A 21,779-nucleotide genomic window follows, 5' to 3' on the forward strand; every position below is an offset into this window, starting at 1 on the left:
CTTCGTCTTTCTTTTTTTTTTCATTAGAGAGATGGCTTCTTTCCTTAAACCTCATGAACTAACCTCTGCTAGCTTCCAACTTTTCTTCTGCAACTTCCCCACCTCTCTCACCCATCATAGAAGTGAAGAGTTAGGGCTTTGCTCTGAATTAGGCTTTGGCTTAAGAGAATGTTGTAATTGGTTTGATCTTCCATCTAGACCACAAAACTTTCTCCGTAATAGCAATAAGGCTATCTTGCTTTCTTATTTGTGTGTTCACCGGAGCAGCACTTCTAATTTCCTTCTACAATGTTTCCTTTACATTCACAACTTGGCTTGCTGCTTTATGTAATAAGCGTAGCTCTTGGCTTATCTTAGCTGTTGACATGTCTTCCTCCCTAAACTTAATCATTTTTAACTTTTGATTTAAAGTGAGAGAGATGCAACTCTTTCCCTCAACAATTACAGGCCTTCGTAGCATTATTAATTGACCTATTTTTAATATCGTTAGGTCTCAGGGAACATAAGGAGGCTCAAGGAAAGGTACAGAGATGAGGGAACAGCCAGTTGGTGTAACAATCAGAACATACACAGTATTTATTGGTAGTTATCAATTAAGTTAACCATCTTATACAGGTATAGTTCATGGTGCCCCGAAACAATTACAACAGTAGCATCAAAGATCACCAATTACATATCACCATAACAGATAATCATAATGAACGTTTTGAAATACTATGAGAATTACCAACATGTGACACAGAGACATAAAATAAGCACATGCTGTTGGAAAAAATGGCACTGATAGACTTGCTTGACACGGGGTTGTCACAAATCTTCACTTTAAAATATGTAATATCTGCAAAGCCCAATAATGCAAAGCTCAATAAAACAAGATATGCCTGTACTCTATACTAATGATAGTGCCTATTTCATTGAACTATTGATAAAAATCAAAATAATTCACGTAAAAGCTTTTGAAAATAGTACTTGGAATATAACAAATAATAAATAAGGCCACGATTAAAAACATCAAAAGTAATAAAAGGAATATATTAATCCTTCATTGGGAGAAGCCAATGGCTCCATACAAAGAAATTTATCAGGGAATGTTCTATATTTGGGGAAAAGGGGTCTTTCTAAGCCTGATTTTTGATGCTGATACAATTTGAGAATAATTGGAAATTAACGACAACTTAAGTTTCTGTTACCTCGTTCCTAACATTAGTCTCAGTGTACATTTGGTATGCTTATGATTTTTTCCTCTGTTTCTCCTCAAGATAGAAGTGATCCTAATTTAAAGGCTACATGAGTTTAAGTTACATTAATTTTCGGATCTGAATCTCAGGTCACATGAGCATCATGTAAAATATTGAAGACTGGGGCTGGGCACAGTGGCTCACGCCTGTAATCCCAGCACTTTGGGAGGCTAAGATGGGCAGATCACCTAAGGTCAGGAGTTCAAGACCAGCCTGGCCAACATGTAACACTCCATCTCTACTAAAAATACAAAAATTAGCCTGGCGTGGTGGCAGTCACCTGTAATTCCAGCTACTTGGGAGGCTGAGGCAGAATTGCTTGAACCTGGGAGGCAGAGGTTGCAGTGAGCCAAGATCAGGCCTAAGCCCTCCAGACTGGGCAACAAAAGTGAAACTCCAACAACAAAAAAAAGTTACATGTGTATATGTATATGTATATGTATATGCATATGGACTGGATGTTCTTCAATTGCCCCTGAGAATTCTCTCAGTTCCAACCTGTGCTTTGAGAGGCTGAGCTCAAATGAATACATTATCAGGGCAAACAAACTTGGCCCCTGGCTTCTAGTTAATTCAGCCAATGGAAGGCGCTGGTGATCAGAGGTAGGGTATTTACTCAACTGGCTGTCTCCCTGCCATGCGTTGGTGTGGCAAAGGATACACGTTCTCTATTTTAGTCCAGGGCCCTTTTCAGGCAGGTCATGCAGTTCCAATAAACATTTGCAACTTAATTCTTCAGGTGACCTGACAGCTTCCCCATGCACATGTCACAACCCCTTTTTGGTTCCCTTAACACTTCCCGAAACTTTATATACAGTCCTTTAATTAAATTCCCTTAGATTACCCCTTGTGTGTGCCATCTGTTTCCTTCTAGGGACTTGATTGCTAGGGAGAAGACTAATGAATCCAGTGAGATACCGAAACAAAAGCAAACAGTGCAATTTTGCATATTGTTGTATGCCGTAAAGACAAGTGATCAAACAATAAATGATGATTAGAGTCTTAAATTTCTGATGCTATAGTCACAAGATGTGGCAGAAATGGTCATCTGTCAACTAAATAATTCATGCTTTCCTTCTAGAGTGAAGCGATCATCAAAAGCTTGTTGTCCAGGCAAAAATTTTATTTTTCAGGCTCAAACTTTATATCCAAATGTGGGCATGCATTTGGTGGATGTGAATGTAAGACCTGTTACTTATAGGTATGGCTTTCAAGAAGCAGGTGTAGATTCATCACCTTGTCTTTTCTAGCGAATAGAAGTCAAGGACTCCAATGACTCACAAAATGAAAGAATCCCAAGTCTCATTTGGAGGAAAGCTATCACTAATTAGGATTCCTGGAGCAAAAAAAAAAAAAAAATTACTTAACATATAAACTTTTATTGTGTTAAATTACTGATATTTTAAGTTTACTTATCACACTAACTAGCATTACACTATCAGATATACAGTAAGTAAATTTATTTTAAGGTTGAAATTCCTTCCTAGCTTTGTTGTTTAAGGCCACCCAGTGATCTTCCACTATTTACACCCTGGTTTGCCCAATGTGAGTTATCTTTAGAGCTTCACTATCTAAGTCATCCCTACGCTTCATCTCCTATACCAAATGCAAGTGAATTCTTTGCACTATTATCTTTTTCTTCTGAATTCACCGCTATCACCTTCAACATCTGCTACATTTTGGAAACCAGATAAAAAAATGTCTGTCATTGGCCAATTTGAATTCAGTTCTCTCTCATTTCCTTTTTCACCAAGTTATGTTTTGGCTTAAACTTCATAAACTTCTACTTTCTGAATGAAGATGCATCTATTCTACTCCTTAAACACCAACATATTTTCCCACTACTGTGAAAATGTAACCAATTTCAGTTCTTTCACCAACCTGCTCCAAACCACCTGAGGAGTTATTTTTGCCAGCCTCCTGTGTGGACTGCTTTTCTATCAAAGCACCTCAGACATGCATGAAGAAGAAATATACACCTCTCTTCAGTGGGATAGTCCAGTGCCTAACACTTACCAGAAATGTCTGTCTTCCAACAAATGTTCAGGTAACCAGTTCTAACTATTTTGTGTGAGACCTTAGAGTTCATGTTTTTTTTTCTGCTCTATCATGAAGTCAAGATGTTTATTCTAATCTGAGATAATCTACTTAAGAGTACCGTAATGTGCAGGAAATGTTTAATGAAGTGGAGAAGGAGTAAAGAAAGATGAAAAAAAGAGCAATGAACTTGATAAATATGTGGAACTATTTTTTGCTCTGTCTCTCTAGAAAAGAGAAAGAATACCTAGATTTGGGAAACACATGAAAAAATGCAATTTTAGTTAATTGAACTACTATATAAAACACTCTGCAAATTATCTGGTAAATACTAAGAAATAAAAAGAGAAAGCATAGGTTGAAAAACTGGCAAGATCTCTTTGGCCTAGAGGTGTCTGCTACAGTGATTAGTTTTGTCTGTATCACTTAATACCTGTATTAGGTCCTGTCTGCTGGTGTAACCAATCACACAGACTTAGGGGATTAATAGAATGCAAATTTACTGTCTTATGCTTCTAGATGTCACAAATTGAAATGGATTTCGGTGAGCTAAAACCAAGGTGTTGTCAGTGATCTAGGGGAAGAATCCATCCCTTGTCTTTTCTGGTCTCTAGACCTGCATTTATTGTTTTCCTTGGCTCATGGACCCTTCTTCTATCTTGAAAGCCAACAACATAACCTCTTTAAATGTTTCTCAGCCTCCATCATCATGCCGTGCTCCGTCTCTCCAATATCCTACCTCTTACTTAAAAAGGACCCAGGTAATCCAGGCTAATCTTCTCATCCAAAATCCTTAACTTAGTGACATCTTCGAAGTCCCTTTTCCACATAAGGTAACTTACAAGTTGAGGAATTATGACATGGACATGTTAGAAAAGGGCAGTTTTCTGCCTATCATAATATCCAAAAATAAATTTTAACTAGTTTTCTCTGATTAGTTTTTCAAATACAAGTCACCTATTTTTTCCCTCTTTATAGAGTTATAAAATTACCTTGGAAAACTTGTTCCTCTTCCAAAAATATATATTTAAAAGTATATATTTAAAATATGTGTCTTTCTTTGATTCAATCATGCTCAATTGACACTGAAGAGATGGGGAGATGTGAGACAGCATTCTTAATCTCAAAAGATAAAGCCAGCATTTCACTTATGAGAATCTCTAAAAGATTGTTGGAAAATAATACATATAATTACTTGGTAAGGTGTGACATCAAAGATAAGGATAACAGAGGTATACTATTAAATCTACTTAATTTGGCAATTTCCATATCACATGTATTCAAGCTATGACTTGCATTTCAATGCATTTGACCAAAGGTTCTCTTTTTCCTATCCTTTTTACACATTCCAGGCCCCAACAACTCTCCAGTAGAAATGTCAATGTTAATTCCTTCTTTTACTCAATTTCAATCTATCCTTGTCCCATCTGTTTTAACTGTTTTCTCTAACTCGGTTTCATTTTTTCCTGTTCCATGGTTAGGAACATGGTGTCTTGTGATGGTGATTTCATGTATTTTCTGCTTGGGATTATTAACAACATCCATTTTCCTGGCCATCAAGTGTAAGTACAAAAAGATAGTTTCAAAATAACAGATATTGATATATGTATTATACACTACAAATAGCTTATATATAATGATATATGTCTATAACTATATATAAAATTTCATAATTTATAAATGAATGGTAAATCAATTAAGTAATATGTGAATGCATACAAATGATATAAAACATCATGATATAAACGAATGGCCTCAAATTTAAATCATTTGATAGAACTCTCTGAGCACCTGGATGCCACTTTCAATGATCTATTGCATGTTTTTTAACTCAAATCCTGTGCCATAGGTCTCTGGGAGAAACAATGGAAATAACATATTCTGATTCAGTTTGTGAGTCGTATTAACAAGTTAAGCATGCAATTTGAAAGATTTCACATTCTGCTTTCTGTTTCTAACATACATTCAATTTAAACTTGACTTTTGAAGATTATTTATATTAGGCAAGTTTCAATTTAAAATGTTTAATGTAAACCTGAGAGTTTTGTTAAACCACATTTAACCACATTGCTTTTTAGTTCAAATGGAAGACATATTTTCATGTTTGGCAAGTGAAATTTTTATAAAATATAATAATTACAGAGCTTCAGATTCCAGAAAAAGAACTATGAACCTCTAACATCACACATGGTAGCACTAAGAAAATGTATGTTAAAAGACAGAGGTGAAGGGTATTGTTTGGATAGATGTTTCTTTCTTGTATGCCTTGGCAAATCCTATCTCTACCTAACAGGCATTGGCTAGAGAGGAAGAATTATGAACTCTGAGAATAAGGAAGGGAAAGGTTCAGATTCACATTCACAAAGTATGGGAAGTTTGATTTTGCTCATGTAATGTCATGAGCTTCCTTTTCCTGCTGGAGTTTAGAGGAACGTTTTAAGAATTACTAAGAACTTAATTGTTACTTTGTTTATCTCTTCAAATAAAGTTTCAGCTTAACAGAAATGTTAGAAATTCAAGACAGCTTACTTTTTCTCTCTCTGCTCACTTTGTGTCTTATTAAAAAATATATAATTTAGGCAAATGTGAATTCATTTTTTTAAGAAGCATACATATTAAATACCTATTTATCAAACACAATGGAAACAATTTGTATTTAAAAGACCAAACAGTTAAGTCAATTAACATCTAATAATCCATTTTCTTCTGTAAAAACTGAGGTCTTGAAAACAAAAAAACTGAGGACTTTTAATGACACGTTGTCAAGCTTCATTGTAATTCTACAATATAAGAATCTGTATTTACCTTGTGTTGCAAATATTTAAAAATACTGTTTAAATATTAATTCTGTATAATGAATTTCAATGTTATTTTACAAATATAATTATTTGGGTAAGAAGATTTTAAAACAACATATAAAAACATTTTCAATTAAAAACAAAATTAACTGAACATGCAACATCTTGAAGCACTGTTGTCAAGTGAATACATATATAATTTGGTTTTTATATAAACATAAATCTACAGTCTCCAATTGCAAAATATTTTGTCTACTATATAGACAAAAATTATATACTACATAATAAGGATGATTATCAAATTACACTCTACATTTCCCATGTTTCCAAAAGATTTGTTGTTCAGTGTATACATAAGTGTCTTCTCTATCAACTAAGTAAAATCTCTTTAGGTGAAACATAAAAATATTGTTCCTAAGACAGTGAGTTATTTTAAACTGTATTAATTAATTTTGACCCAGCAGTATCACTTTGGGAAATCGTTTCTATAGGTAAACCTGCAATTTAACAATAGGGGGAAAAAAAACCTCAAATACTCACCACATTGATAAGAGATCATGTAAGTAAATAAGCGTACAGCATCTAAACAATAGAATACCATGAAGCAAGAACAAACAAACACACATTGTATTAAGAAAATGTCACTATGATGAGGATAAAAGAAACCTAGCTAGAAAACGATGTGAGTAAGGCTTCCAGTAATTGCTAGAAAATCCTTACAAATAAGTTTTTGCTTTCTTAATAGCTAAAAGTATGTACTTACAAAACTTAAATATCGCTATACAGATGTAAAGTATATTTTCCTTTAGCTTTTGTTCAATGTAGTGACTATTAATTTGTATTGTTGTTGTTTTCAAAATTATAATTTGCCTAGATCTTCTTAAACAATCTTAGCACTTAAGGCTTTAAAAAAATAAAACCAGTTACCATAATAAAACTGTTGTGTTAAGCAATAAGCAGCTTCTTCATGTGAAACATTCTGTTCAATAATTAATTACTTGCCCCAGCTAGTTATAGATTATGTTATAGCCAGGCCTTGAGTTACAAATATCATGTTTATTTTTTAATAAATATGCCATTTTAATTATGTTCCATTTTAAATTAAAATATTACATCCAATTCTCCTAATAAAACTTGCATTGTAAGGCAAGTGTCAAAACATATTTAAATTATATACATAAATATTTTTAAATAGGACTATGTTTCTGGCAAAAAGTAGTGAATGAAAGCTATAACCTTTTATTTAAAAGTATCATCATGTGAACATAATGAAAGTACTAATTATAAATTACTCATGTATATTACTAAAGGACAGTTCATACTTACCTGACAATAGAATGACTGGTAAAATTAATTATGTCATATTTATACAAAGAATACAATGCAGGCCAGGTGTGGTGGCTTTGTAATTCTAGCATTTTGGGAGGCGAAGGTGGGCAGATCATGAGGTCAGGAGTTCGAGACCAGCCTGACCAACATAGTGAAACCCCATCTCCACTAAAAATACAAAGATTAGCCAGGCGTGGTGGTGGGCACCTGTAATCCCAGCTACTCAGGAAGCTGAGGCAGGAGAATCGCTTGAACCCGGGAGGTGGAGGTTGCGGTGAGCTGAGATTGCTCCACTGCACTCCAGCCTGGGCTACAAGAGCGAGACTGCATTGAATAAATAAATAAATAAATATAATAAAATGCCATTATTTAAAGAAATCTCCTAGAACCATTGTTATTGTTATGAAAATACAGTTATGCAATATTTTCTCATGAGAAGCAGATTTCTAAAAAGACATTTTTACAAAAATATGGTTTTCTAACAGTTGTATTTAAAATACTTTTCTGTGTACGTACAAAGAAAAGGGTTTCTGTAGAAATAAACCAAATACTAACGGCTATTATTTGAGTGGTAGGTTCCAAAGCAAGAAGACTTAATTTTTAGCTTTCCTCTTACCATTTCACATTTTCTAATTTTTCTACCACATTATTTATGCCATCATTTTTTATGTAAAAAAACTATAAATAAAATATTTATAAAATAAAATACAAAATATTTTCTAAGAAATCAGCTTTTCTATTTGTTTTTACTGTTTATTTTCTTAATTCTTCAATTAGGTACAATATATAACATCATATAACAAATCATTTTATTTGGGGGACGTTAAAAGTATTGTGTTATTTTTCCCTAGGAAATTATATTGTTTTGCCTTTATTCCTCACTTGTTGCAAATCGATTACAACCTCAACCCCAATTAAGGTGCTATATTTTGCTTCCTATTTAGGGGGAAACTCTGAAGAGAAATCTTATCTCCCTTTCTCCAGTTTTATTACAGTTTTATATAGTATAAGCTGTTCAGATAGTAATAAACACAACAGCTTCTAAAATATAGCTAATCTAAAGAAGTATCTATAAAATTTTGTAATTATATCTTGAATTTCTAAGAGGAAAATTATTTTTTGATGTCTAAACATGCCAGATTATTAATAGGATAAAATTAGAGCATCACTGTCCTACACTCCTCTCTGGTTAGGTTCATTATTTTGCTAAAAAGAGGAAAAATAATCCAAGTAGCTGTCAGCCTGTTTTTTTGAACTATGCACACATGCACAGGGCATAAACATCTGCTTTCTCTAGTCCATGGCTTTTGACTTCTGCTATTTCCTTCTCAGCAGCAATGTTGATAAGTAAAACAGATCAGAATATACAGATATATAATTAATTAAAAGTTTTCTTTCTTTTTTTCTTTCTTGTTTTTTGAGACAGAGTCTTGCTCTCTTGCCCAGGCCAGAGTGCAGGGGTGTGATCTCCGCTCACTGCAACCTCTACCTTCTGGGTTCAAGTACCTCTCCTGCCTCACCTTCCTGAGTAGTGGGGATTACACCTGCACGCCACCACGCCCAGCTAATTTTTGTATTTTTAGTAGAGACAGGGTTTTGCCCTGTTGGCCATGCTGATCTCAAACTCTTGACTTTATGTGATCCACCAGCCTCAGCCTCCCAAAGTGCTGGGATTACAGGCAAGAGCCACTGCGCCCAGCCCAGCCTGTCTTGGCCAGATGTATTTCGTGTATGATCTTGGTTACCTCCATTTTGTGGTTAAAAATATAAAAATAATTTTACAGATTTGCCCATTTGTTCTCCTCATTTGTTGTTCTATTTCTCTCTAAAAGATATGATTTTTAATCCTAAAGGTCTGGCTGACATGAATAGATGTTTTGCTTTGTTTTTTAATTCACTAATTTTTCTTGATGCCATTCTCTCTATACAGCATGTCCGTTCAATAGTCACAATCCAATAATGATTAACATATCATAAACTTATTTTAAACCAATTATATAACTGAGTAGAATCATTCTACCTGATTTCAAAGCCTGTATTAATTAAAGCTAAGTGTATTAGTGGACAAAAAGACAGCTATAAAATACAAAAAAGAATCCACAAATAGACTCATACAAACATGCCCAAGTGATTTTGCCAGTAGTGTAAATCAATTGAAAGAAGGAGGATAGCCTTTTCAACAAATGGTGCTGGAGAAATTGGACATCCACAGGGGAAAAAAAAGAAAAAGATAAAGAAAATAAACCTAAGTCTTATACCTTATACAAAAATTAAAAGTTAACTCAAAATAGGACACAGTCTTAAATGTAGAGCATAAAACTGTAAAACTTTCAGAAAATATAGGACAAAATTTTTAGAATCTAAAGGTAGGCAAACAGTTCTTAGACTTACATCAAAAAATGATTATTGAAAGGAAAATTGATAAGCTGGATGGACCTCATCAAAATATAACATGCATAATCTGCAAAAGACAATAGGAAGAGGATAAAAAGACACGTTACAGGCCAGGTGTGGTGGCGCACGCCTTGAATTACAGCACTTCGGGATTCCTTGAGCTCAGGCGTTTGAGACCATCCTGGGCAAGATGGCAAGACCCCGTTTCTACAAAAATAAATAAGTAAATAAATAAAAGACAAGTTAAAGACTTCGAATAAATACTTGTAAATCAATATCTGACAAAGGACTAGAACCTAGAATGTGCAAAGAACTCTCAAAACTCAACAGTAAAAAACTAGACCATCCAATTAGAAAATGGCAAAAACACACGACATTTCACCAGAGAGAATATACAGATGTCAAATAAGCACAAGAAGAGATGTTCAATGTCATTAGCCATTAAGAAAATGAAAATTAAAAATATAGTCAGATATTACTACATACATAATCAGAATGGCTAAAATAACAGTGAGCGACATCAAATGTTTGTCAAGTCACCAAGAAAGCACTCATTCCTGGTGGGAATATAATACGCTGTAGCCACTCTGGAAGATAATGTAGCAGTTTCTTAAAAATCTAAATTTCACACTTTCTTAAAACACAGCAATTGCCCTCTTGAGCATTTACCTCATAGAAGTGAAAACTTATGTTCACACAAAAACCTGCACATGAATGTTTATAGTAGCTCTATTTGTAATGGCTAAAACCTGAAAACTGCCTAGATGTCCTTCAGTGGGTGAACAGTTAAACCAGTAGTGGTAATCCATATCATGGAATTCTACTCAACAATAAAAAATAGATGAGCTATTTATTTAAACAACAATCTACATGAGTCTCCAGAGGATTATTCTGAGTGAAATAAGCCAATAGAAAAAGGTTACATACTGTATGATCCTATTTATATATAATTCATGTGATAAAATAGAAAAGGAACAGAAATTAGTGATTGCCAGGGGTTAACACAGGGTGAAGGCAAAAGGGAAGTGGGTGTGCTTATAAAAGGGCAAAGACAGATCCTCATGGTAAGGGAGGAGCTGAGTATCTTGACTGTATCAATATCAATATTCCTAGTTGTGGCATTGAACTATAATTTTGCATGCCTATGTACTTACATGGAACTGTGTTTAAATATATATGTTAATGATAAAACAAAAGGTGCAAAACCATGTAAACATATTGTCACCATTTATATTAAGGGGAGGGAGGGAATTTCATATTCATTTTCTTTCATTTGTAAAATTTCATTTTGTTTTATTTTATGTGTAATATTTAAAAGCTCTCAAATAACAAATAAATCGGTAAATCTGGTTGTTTGTGGGGAGTAAAATCGAGTGAATTTAAAATGGGTGCAAAGAGACGTTTTGCTCCACGTCCTTTGCAGTGTTTGATTCTTGTACAATGTACATTCTAAGAAAAAACCCAAAATAATACAAATTTGAGTCTCAAAAACAATAGTAATTTGTAGTTGTCTTTTGTCTGTGTTGAAGGATTATTTTGCTATAAAATGTCAAAATTGTATTAGAAATGATTGCTGCCATTTGAAGTGTTGCAGGTGTCCACCATTGTGATACAGCAGCAAGAAAAACTCATCCAACAAGAGAGGGCACTGCTAAACTGTACACAATGGAATAGAAGCTACGCCCTTCAGATGAAACATTGTCAAACCTTCATGCAAAACTTTCTCAGCTCAGGTAATAGATATAAAGTCAGTTTCCACTGTATAAATCCAGATATATACACCGACACCTCAAAGGAAACAGTGACACACATTTTGTTCTCTGCAAAACTGTGAGGATTTTATAATAAGAGTGACATAATTTTGATCACTCTTCAGTTCAATCTTATTTATAACCTCCAATACTATGTGGAAACACTAAGGATCCAAAAGAATGCAACTAAGGGAAATGTACTATCAAACCTCTTTAGGTTTGTGTGCAATTAGCAAGTCAGATTAAAAAATGCACACACACACAAAAAAACATTGTTTTATCCAGTCATTCGAATTTGTAAGTGTATTTTAATTCTAGCTCCAAATTTCTCAATATATTTAGATATTACTTTAGATTCAAGTTTAGAAAGCTTTGAGCAGAAAAATTCATTTTGAAAATAAGAGTATTTACCACAAAATTATTTTATGATGCATGACCTAGCTCTTTTTAAAAATTCTATGAACTTACTCTAGTTTATACTTTTATAGGCCTTACAAGCATTTTAAACCTAATGCAGTTATTTCTACCTGTCATATAGTTTGTCAAGTATTCTATGGTTACTTAATTGGCATTTCATAATGCTTGCACATATAATTTAGAGAACTAACTTTCCTAGAGTGGATACCATTTACATAACTGACAATAAGAGAGGTCAAAAGTCAACCATAGTTCCTTCTGATTAAAATTTAATCAAGTAAATGTTTGAAGAATCACTGTGTGTCCAACAATGTTTCTATCTGCAGCAGGCCATTGCAAACTTAAGTGAGACCCACCTCTGAGCCATCAACCTTGAATAGAATAACAATATCCATTTTGGAGACCTACAAATCCAACATGTTCTCCAATGCCACAAATATCATTGTCTACACTATTTACACTATAACTCTAACAATGTTCTGGATATTGATTAGCATGGATTCCAAACAAAAGATATTGAAGAGCTTTAAACAACTCAACATCTGACCCATGGAAGCTACTGATTTCTTAGCCTAAATATAGGGACTATCTAGAAATGAGAGTCGTGGAAGTTTCAGTGTCCTTCCTTCTGTAAAACTGCCAGAAACACTTGGTCAGATTCTTGATCTTCGATTTCCCTTTTACACATTTGATCATCCTTCTTTTGTGACTATATTGCTTCTTAAAACAGTTTCCATAAAACTGATTAAACATTAAGGTTTACTTCTTAGTCGTATCAGAGTCCTAAACTAAGCATATTGTTCATTTATGTTCTTCTCCAATTTTCCTCACCTGCATGTTTCCAGATCACTCCTTAAGGTGGATTACTTATTCTCAACATTATCTATGAAATATTTCCTTGTTTAGCGCTCAGAATTTAAACATAAATTCAAGGCTTAGTATTCAATCCATTCAATGGTCCAGTATATTTCTAGCTAAATTGGGGCAGTAAGACTAACAGATATGAAACAATGAGCAAATAACTGAAGACAATAAACGATGTGAATTCACACAAAGGGAAGATGGATAAAACTGGAATAGTCAGATCAATTATTACAGAAGAGAAAAAAATTGTTAAATATATCCCCAAATTATTTTCATATTTAAGTTAAAGGCCCATTGCAGGTAGAAATTATTACATATATCTTACTATATTGAGCCTTAGAGAAGCTGAAATTGGTAAGTACTACATCATGTGAACCATTATGTTATGGGATTAAGCCTCCCTGAGGGTGATGCAAGGGGTTTTTTGGGGGGATATATGTTGTTAATATTTTATAATAAGATAATAAAGTAAAATGTTCATATTCAAAGCCCATAACTGCAACCCTTGTCCAGACAATTGGACTCAGAATGGAGAAAGTTGTTACTATGTCTCTGAAAAATGGGAATATTGGCACACCAGTCAAGAGAATTGTTTAAAGGAAGGCTCCACGCTGCTACAAATAGACAGCAAAGAAGAAATGGTAAATACTGCTTTGTGATCTTATTCTGAATATACCATGTTACTTACTGAAAGAAATTCCTCATTCTCATAAGATAAAATTTCTTAATATTCTATAACAGAATATAATTGTAAAAATAAATGTTTAAAAGAGACAAAGTTAGAATCCATATGTTTTGTTTTCCTTTGAATGGGAAAACATAAAAACAGGATGGTTATCAGAAATTGAGAAGAATATGTTTGTTCCACGTCCTTGGTTAACTAAAAAGTGGAGGGAATAAGAATACTGTTTTGTAGCATGATAATCCACATCAAGATATACATACATTATGGTTGCAGATATGTTTCAAATGTATTATTTTCAATGCTGTAGGCAAATATAATAACCTATAATAATCTTGTAATTATCAAGGAAAAACGGAAGTATAAAAACTGAAGCGATGTCATGAAATAAATAGATCTTTAAAAGTAAGTATCTGCTAAATGTTTAAGTGGCATTAAACCTAGTTTACCAACGTCTTAAGTGAATAGGCTGGGCACGGTGGCTCACGTCTGTAATCTCAGCACTTTGGGAGGCTGAGGAGAGTGAATCACCTGAGCTCAGGAGTTCAAGGACAGCCTGGCCAACATGGTGAAACCCATCTCTATTAAAAATACAAATAATAGGTGGATGTGGTGGTAGGTGCCTGTAATCCCAGCTACTTGGGAGTCTGAGGCAGGAGAATCACTTGAACCCAGGAGGTGGAGGTTTGCAATGAGCCAAGATTACACCATTGAACTCCAACTTGGGCAGCAAACATGAAACTCCATCTCAAAAAAAAGCAATAAAAAAATAAAACAAGTGAACAATAAGATGTTTTCTTGAACTCATTCTGTTTCATATATATGAAACAGAATGCAAAATTATACATTTTGGGCCCTGTGAAAAATGTATACCTGCTATATTCAGTGATTAGATGAAGTTCATTTCAACAAAAATCATGAGAAAATAATTCGTTAAGGATATGCAGTAAACCAAGAACACTTGAATAAATTATTACAATTTGTTAAGTTGCTTCTGGAATCTCATGAACTATTTTCCACATCGAAGTATTCTGAGAAAGATTATTCTATGTGGTTTATGATGTCAAGGATATTTTTACTTTTGACAATGAAGGCACAGTGTAACATTTATCTTTTTTTGATATATTCTACCTGCCAGGCTCTGAATATGTTGAAACGTTTTAAATCCCAGTTATCTATTTTTTTCATAGTACTTAACACCACATTGATCATATAGCAATAGAAAAGAGTCTAAAAAATGCAGCTGCACTTTTTTATAATACTCCCTTCTCTCTTTTTCCAGGTTTCAAGTTCCCATTAATTTCTAGCTAGGTAAAATGTCACATTTTATATTTCACTGCAGTTTTGTTTGTTTTTCTCACTTCACGTTCTGGTCTTGTCTCTTATAGGATTTTATCACCGGCAGCTTGAGGAAGATCAAGGGAGGCCATGAATACTGGGTGGGGTTGTCTCAGAATGGACACAGCGGACATTGGCTTTGGCAAGATGGCTCCTCTCTTTCTCCCGGCCTGTAAGTCTCTGAATGAAATGCTGCATGCAAAGTTAGAAACATGAGGGAATTCCAAAGTTTATTTTACCTTGTACCATGAATTTTCTCCAAGAGACAAGCAGCATGATAATGTTACAGGCTGCTAATGGGATTAAAGCTAACAAAATTAAGAGTAGCTTCACGCCTTCTAAGTCTTTCTCCTTCCCAGCCCTGCTGCTATTATCTTATAGAAAATTCACCTCACAATTTGAGTGTCTCATGAACAATATAATTATCAAGTTCGTTTCTTTTGTATTGCTTAATGTTTAGAGAGGGCTAAGGGGAAAGGATTAAAATGACTGTTAATTTCGACATTAAGCTTTTCAGATGGCAGTGGGGAGACGGAGAAGCAGAATCAGGTGCCTTAGTATTTTGAAAATTAAGAGTCAGCAAAGAGATTCTAATTTAGAGACTGTCTTTGGGTTCTATGTTATTTTATTTTCTTTACATACTGTTTTTGTTCAAATTATATTAACATTCTTTATTGAGAGAAGCAGTTACCGAAGGAGGACGAAACCACCACAGGAAGGTGCTATGTTAATACAAAACAAAACAGGCATCTCCACACCTCTCATCAGTTACCCTTAGGAACATCTCTGAAACCCCCAAATCTAACCTCAGAAATGCTGACTTGCCTTTCCAGGTTGCCAGTAGCGAGATCCCAATCAACTAACCAAGTCTGTGGATACGTCAAAAACAATTCCCTTCTTTCGTCTAACTGCAGCAGTTGGAAGTATTTTATCTGTGAGAAGTATGCATTAAGGCTCTCTATCTGAAAGAAATTGTGTTCCAAGTGTTGTACTGCACTAGTATTTGGAACAGGCCATTGGAAACCCCACCCCCTCCCCCCCAAAAGAAAAAAAACTAACAGCAAGTAGAGCAGCAAACCAATATGTGGGCAATGAAATTAGCAACCTGGGACCCAATAATACACTTGGGAATATTCTTCCTTACTGTCCAGATTTCATTTGATGTTGTTCAAATTGCCAAGAATAAAACTTATTTTTTAGAGCTAGAGGACAAAACCCTGAAGAGTTAAGAACAAATCCAAGGAAATCATTTTTATTGTTTAAAATCCAGAGTGACCGTAAATTTCACACAAGGTACAGATCTATAAGTTGTTGGGGGAGGTGGTGCAGTTACAGCTAATAGTTTTAAAATAAATAAATTTGGCCTTTTAAACTCACTGTCTGTGAGATCTTTCTTTGCATTTTCTAGGTTTTCAGGCATTATGTTATCAAAATGATAGGATAGAACAGAGATATGAATTTCCAAACTGGAAGAAAGTCAGGCTTCTATCTGCAGCCTGTACGGCAACGTACTGTTTAAGATTTGATTTCTACTAGAATTTGACATAAGCAGAAGGAATAGTCAGGATGCCAGGTCAGTGTGTTCTCCAGGGAACGCTGTGAATTCCATCTTTGCTTTCAATGACCATCCCTGCCATTCACAAAGTAAAGCAGTCATGGTCTGGCCTCTCAGGGTTAACACTCCAGCACTTTCAACTACATCTCTCAGTGCCTCAATTGCCTCACTGTAAAATAACAACAGAACTTACTTCAAAATATTGTATGTGGATTAGACTGTAAATATATGTCAGTGCTGAGAATAGCCTTGCAGAGAGTTGGACACTCTATCAGTGATTGCTTTTGCTCTCTGGACTACATCAGCAATCATCTGTGGCATCAACCTACATTTGTGCATTCCAGGCAAAAATGATCCCTTTTTTGCTCCTGTTGCAGGAATATTGAGAAGTTACAGTTCATGTGTAAAATGTCAGCAACTCTTTGGAGAGAATATCTGCTTTAAAGTTAATTGATTCTCCTCAAATAAATCTATAGACAGTCTCTGTCCTAAGTCTTTAGGCTCCCTGAAGCATGAATTATCTTATTCCCAAAAGATAATTCATAGTTAAATATCCTGTGATCTACAGAAGGAACAGATTCCTTAATTATTATTTATATTACCTGTTACCATTTACCATCCCTACAAGAACACCTTACCACATAGTAGGTGCTCAATAAATATTTGCTTAATTAAATATGATTTTATTTAATTCTTCATTTCTCACAAGGAGGAGCTGAGATTCATTAGATTGTCATCTTTTCTTCCAAGCATAAAGGCATCACTTAAATATATAAAGTAAAAATAAAACCTAATTCTCAGAGTCACTGAAATTCATTTAAATAAAATGAAATATCCTCTTACCTAAAGGTCCTTTTACAATGGGTAAGGTTGCATAAGGATGAGAAGAGTATGTTTTTGTTTATTTACCCTTGACCTACAGTTTTCATTTGTGGGAAGATTAAGTAAAAAAGATTTTACTTAATTGTGGGAGTTTAAGTATAAGACATTTTTCTCTAATTTTCTGCCTAACCTGAAAAAGGAGAATAGCAGAGAAAACACAGCATATATTGGCTCCTGTGTTTGGTTTTCACAGCTGACGGTTGGCAGCTGAATGTAATAGCCAGGAATAAAGGAGAAACAATAGCGGAATTTACTAGCAAAGACTGTTTGCCTTAAAGATTCTTCAAAGTATTGTCATGAAGCTATGTTTAGAGAAAGGATATGAGGCATTTGGAATCATTCTTAAGAAAGTACAATGAAGCAAAAGGCAAACATCCTTCAGCTGATGTCATCCTGTAGTGGATGATGCAGTATTTACAAGTTAGAATTTATCTGCAGTGCAGCTGACTTCAGCTCCTCCAAATCTCCTCAGCAACGATGCTGCTTTCCACACAGATGCTATAGTTGGGGGATTCTTCTCTGCAGGTTTCTTTTGGTCTAGGATAGCAAGGCTTTTTAAATACAATACTGAGTATACCAATCTTATATCCTAGTCCTATCAACAATGAATTGGGCATCTTAGATCTCTTTCACTGAGTTCCAAGTTAGCCTTAAACAAACAAACAAAAAAAAAACTAAAAATGAAACTGTCTTGCAAATGTGAAAAGTTTTTGTTTCATGGTTTGGTTAAAGTATATTAAATGTATAAAAAATATATAATAATAATATTGGTAGAATAATAGTAGATATTATTTGATCCTAAAAATCTATTCATGCAATGAAGCTTGTACAAAAGTCATGCACACTTTAAATCAGATGATCTTGCTGTTTGTAATCTTCAAAAACTGTAAGAATTTCTCTATAGAGGAATTGACTCCCAAATATTAAAGCTGACCCTGAGACAACCTGGTAGACTTCGCTACCTTGTTCATAATGTGTTTGCAACCTCAATATAAAAGCTCCCCATTACGCTTCTCACACTTCCTGCTGTTATAGGGCTCATGGCCTGTTTCCTGTTGATAAATCCTGAGAGCAGGTTCAATATCCTCTGGAAAGGAAAGAGCTTATTGTGTACCCTGGGGATCTCAGCTCTACCAGGAAAGGCTGGGCTCCTCATTTGACTGTTCCTGCAATTTCTTCAGAGTTACATAAACAAGAACCTAGAAGAGAAAAAAATCTCCTCATGCAGAAAACCAATTCATAAAGTGCCCATTTCTGATTCTCAACTGGATCTTGTTCTTAGAAAATCAGATTTTAAAATTCATTTTATCATTATTTCCTATTCTTAATATCGATTTTTCAGAAGTGTGTAGTGAGAATGTTATGCTACTTTTTCTATTGTTTTAAAATGTTTGTTCATATTGTGATCAATATTGTGAATTTTGCTATAAAGATGAAGGTATTGAGAGGAAAGATGAAAAAGAATAAGCTCAAGGAAGGAGCCGAAGTATGTCAAATGTATGCTATTTTTTCCTCCTCGCTATCTAAAGTGACTATCTCTTAGTCCCAGACTTGGAATGAGAATACCATTCAACACTCACTCTGCAGGCAGCTGGACTCTTCAAATCAAGCACTTAAAAAGAGGCTTGCCATCCATCCCTGAGCTAGACTGCAGCTACATAGGATGCTACGAGTCAAAACTTAAATAAGTGCATGTTTCTGTTTTACAGTTAATCCACATTTCTCCTATCAGCCATATTTTCTTTCTGTAGCCACAAGACTTACATACCAATTACTAACTGCAGGCTTACTTCTCATTTCTTGTTATGTACCTATTATACAAACTACTTTCATTGAACGTCTGCACTCATCATAGAAAATATTGGCAAATAATGTCCTTAGCTCCCCAGTATACGTGCCCTTCTACCATTTGTTCATAAAAATCTCCAAAGAAGTCTGTTGTTATTAATAAATCAAGTTTAGCCTAACACTGCCTTCTTGCATATTTTAAGATCAGCCTAAAGATTTCTCTGTATATCATGTGAACTCTAACAAGTTGAGGTGTAAACAGACCCCAGCCTACACTTGTGCCAATCACTGTATTTTGGCCAATCAAATGTAGCCAACTGTTTGAACTGTGTTCAAACAAGGCAAATGCCGAGCTGTAACCAATCCAGTTTTTTCTGTACCTTACTTCTGTTTTCTATGCTATATTTTCCTTTTTCTGTCCATAAATCTTCTTCCACCACATGGCTGTGCTGGAGCCTCTGAGTCTACCGTGACTCTCACTCTACTGTGCCTCTGACTCTACTGTGGCTGCCCGATTTGTAAATGGTTCATTGCTCAATTAAACTTTTAAATTTAATTCAGCTGAAGTTTTTTCTTTTTAACATTGTTCAGCCATGTGTGTGCCCCCCATATTTAAAAATAAATTACTAGAGTCCTTTTAGAAATACCTTCTTGACTTCCCTGACATTTTATATTGCAATTTACATTATGAAATGGATTTCACATTTACCTCATTTCAGCTAACAGTAACATTATGAGGAAGTTATAACTGTTTCTACTTCATATGCAGTGAAATAGACTTCATGAAGTAATGTGACTTGCCTGATAAGTAAATCAGAATAAGAACTCTAAAATCTTCATTTTCTGACCACAAATACAGTTTTCTTTGCATGACACAATGTATCAACAGAACGTGCTCAACCCTAAAGAAAATTTTAAGGAAATCAACAGAAAATTGAAAGGAAAGTTCTCAGGGAAGAATTTGCAATAGTCTTTGCTAAGTGACAATCTTACAAAATGAAGTTTATGAAAATGAGCACCAGTGTGTTCTTTCTATCATATGATTGCTCCTGTCTGTCATTTTACCATGAGATAGATGTTTATGAAAAACACAACTGAAGTACTTCAGTTTCCACTGTTGAAAAACAAAGATTTATAATGTTATCTTTTCTAGCATTAAACCCCCAAAATTGATTTATAAATAAACCAGTAAACTTGGTGGTTGCAATGGTGTCTCTCACAATGATCCCTGCTGCATTTGTGCATGGAGTCATCTCAAGAAAGAAATGCCTCACAAAGGAGTAACTACAAAGATGTCACTGCCTCTGTTCATGTCCCGTGACCTGATTGGAAATCGTGTGCACTAATGCAACTCGGCTTACTCATCAACCATGTGTTAATGCCATAAGCTCTCCTCGAAAGATTTCATTTTATGAAAGTGTTAAAACTGTTCTCTTGAAGACAACATGTATTTCAAAGATGGCTTATTTCCCCAAATAATCACATAATCAGTACTCTTGTAGAGTCCCCAAAAACTCTCAGTAAGGCATCCAATCAAAATAATGATTGCATCATATTTTGAAAAGCATTTTCATGCTGAATTTTCCCACAAATCATAAGTCCATTGTAAAATCACACACACTTCACAGTATTTACATTTATTATTATTAAATCTTCAGTACCTCAAAGGTATAAATATGGGTCAATGGAAGAAAATAGGAACTGAAATCAAAGTATTACAGGTGCAGATGAAGAGACTGACTTTTCTCTAGTCTTTAATCTCTTTGAAGGGAATATTGGGGACAGTGATTCTGATATGGAAATGAGATGGGGATATATTTCTTTCCTGGGAGAAATTCATATGGAAGATAGACAATTATCAGGGTCTTAATGGACACAGGGAGGAATGTTTATAAGACACTGACATTCTCATAACAAGTGACACTCCTGTTCGGAAGCAGGCCATAGAGAAAGCAGATGGGTTCTTTACTGAGAGATTAAGAAGGGACTAGTGTGAACTGAAACAAACATGAAGAATTTCTTGTGTATTAGGTGGTACAATCTGGGGAGTGACTGCTAATTTCTCATGGACAACTTGACTGTCAGGAAAAAGAATGTTACTTCTGTGTATTTCCTCTACTTCAAAAAGTTTCTCACTCCTCCAAGTATAAGGAAGACATGGAAACAAGGAGGTGATATTCGATGTTGAGAAGAAAGAAAGCTAAAAGTTACCTCTAAGCCAAGAAGGTAGATGACAGTATGGGTTTCTGAGGTTGTTGGTGGCATGTAAATAAGACTTCTTGTGACTGTTAAATATGTGCATGGACCCAAGCTCGGAAATGTTGGTGATCCTGAGCAGGAAACATGAGAACCCATCTTGTACTAGTCAGAGAAATAGTCTTGCCTGATTATGTTCCATTTCCCCACGTCTCAAGTAGCCCTTGCATTGGCATTGCCTGGCTCACTCTGCTGTTTGTAGTTGCAGCTGGGGAGTCAGTCACCTTCACCTGATGTTTCAGGGAGAAAACGGAGGCTCTCTGGCTTCACCATTGCCGCCCTCCTCTCACACACACACCGCTTCAATTCTCGGCAGTCCTTTGAGAAGATCATCCTGTTAAGGATGGCCACACAGTCTCTGCTTCTTGGGCTGGTGACATCTATCATAACATGGAACCTTAAAAAAAGAAGAAGAAGTAAATTTAATCACAGTTTATTTCTAAAATAAAA

General features: G+C 34.8%; 2 protein-coding genes across 8 annotated transcripts in view; one reads left to right on the forward strand and one right to left on the reverse strand.

Annotated features, from left to right (window-relative positions):
• Window positions 1-454: 454 nt before the first annotated feature.
• Window positions 455-21,779, reverse strand: part of CLEC1A (C-type lectin domain family 1 member A) — a 45,429-nt gene continuing 24,104 nt past the window's right edge. Inside the window, exons 6-8 of one of the 4 annotated variants that reach the window (XM_064377643.1) lie at window positions 21,560-21,726; window positions 4,268-10,003; window positions 455-2,574 (exon numbers count right to left, since the gene is read on the reverse strand). In XM_064377643.1, the coding sequence (XP_064233713.1) occupies window positions 9,933-10,003; window positions 21,560-21,726 (238 nt within the window). In that variant the 3' untranslated portion in view covers window positions 455-2,574; window positions 4,268-9,932. Of the gene's footprint in view, window positions 2,575-4,267; window positions 10,004-15,939; window positions 16,573-21,284; window positions 21,727-21,779 lie in introns of those variants that run through there. The other 3 variants (XM_064377642.1, XM_064377644.1, XM_064377645.1) reach the window with 3 other exon arrangements.
• Window positions 3,019-19,629, forward strand: CLEC9A (C-type lectin domain containing 9A). Of its 4 annotated transcripts, none has more exons than XM_012477054.3 (6): window positions 3,019-3,285; window positions 4,757-4,837; window positions 11,383-11,529; window positions 13,318-13,469; window positions 14,899-15,020; window positions 15,682-19,629. In XM_012477054.3, exons 1-6 carry the CDS (start codon window positions 3,195-3,197, stop codon window positions 15,812-15,814), a joined length of 726 nt encoding a protein of 241 aa, XP_012332477.2. In that variant the 5' UTR covers window positions 3,019-3,194; the 3' UTR covers window positions 15,815-19,629. The 4 variants fall into 4 exon arrangements, with proteins under 4 accessions (XP_012332477.2, XP_012332476.1, XP_012332474.2 ...); XM_012477053.3 differs by having other exon boundaries at window positions 18,829-19,629; XM_012477051.3 differs by lacking the exon at window positions 3,019-3,285 and having other exon boundaries at window positions 4,506-4,837; window positions 18,829-19,629.

This window comes from Aotus nancymaae, unplaced genomic scaffold (genome assembly GCF_030222135.1).
Source record: "Aotus nancymaae isolate 86718 unplaced genomic scaffold, 86718_ANA_hifiasm-v0.15.2.pri h1tg000016l, whole genome shotgun sequence".
NCBI classification, from domain to species: domain Eukaryota; kingdom Metazoa; phylum Chordata; class Mammalia; order Primates; family Aotidae; genus Aotus; species Aotus nancymaae.

Coding starts and splice junctions, on each gene's coding strand:
- CLEC9A (XM_012477051.3), top strand. CDS start 4,651: ATGTCAATGTTAATTCCTTCTTTTACTCAATTTCAATCTATCCTTGTC. Junction 4,838..11,382: donor CATTTTCCTGGCCATCAAGT/GTAAGTACAAAA, acceptor TGCCATTTGAAG/TGTTGCAGGTGTCCACCATT. Junction 11,530..13,317: donor GCAAAACTTTCTCAGCTCAG/GTAATAGATATA, acceptor TCATATTCAAAG/CCCATAACTGCAACCCTTGT.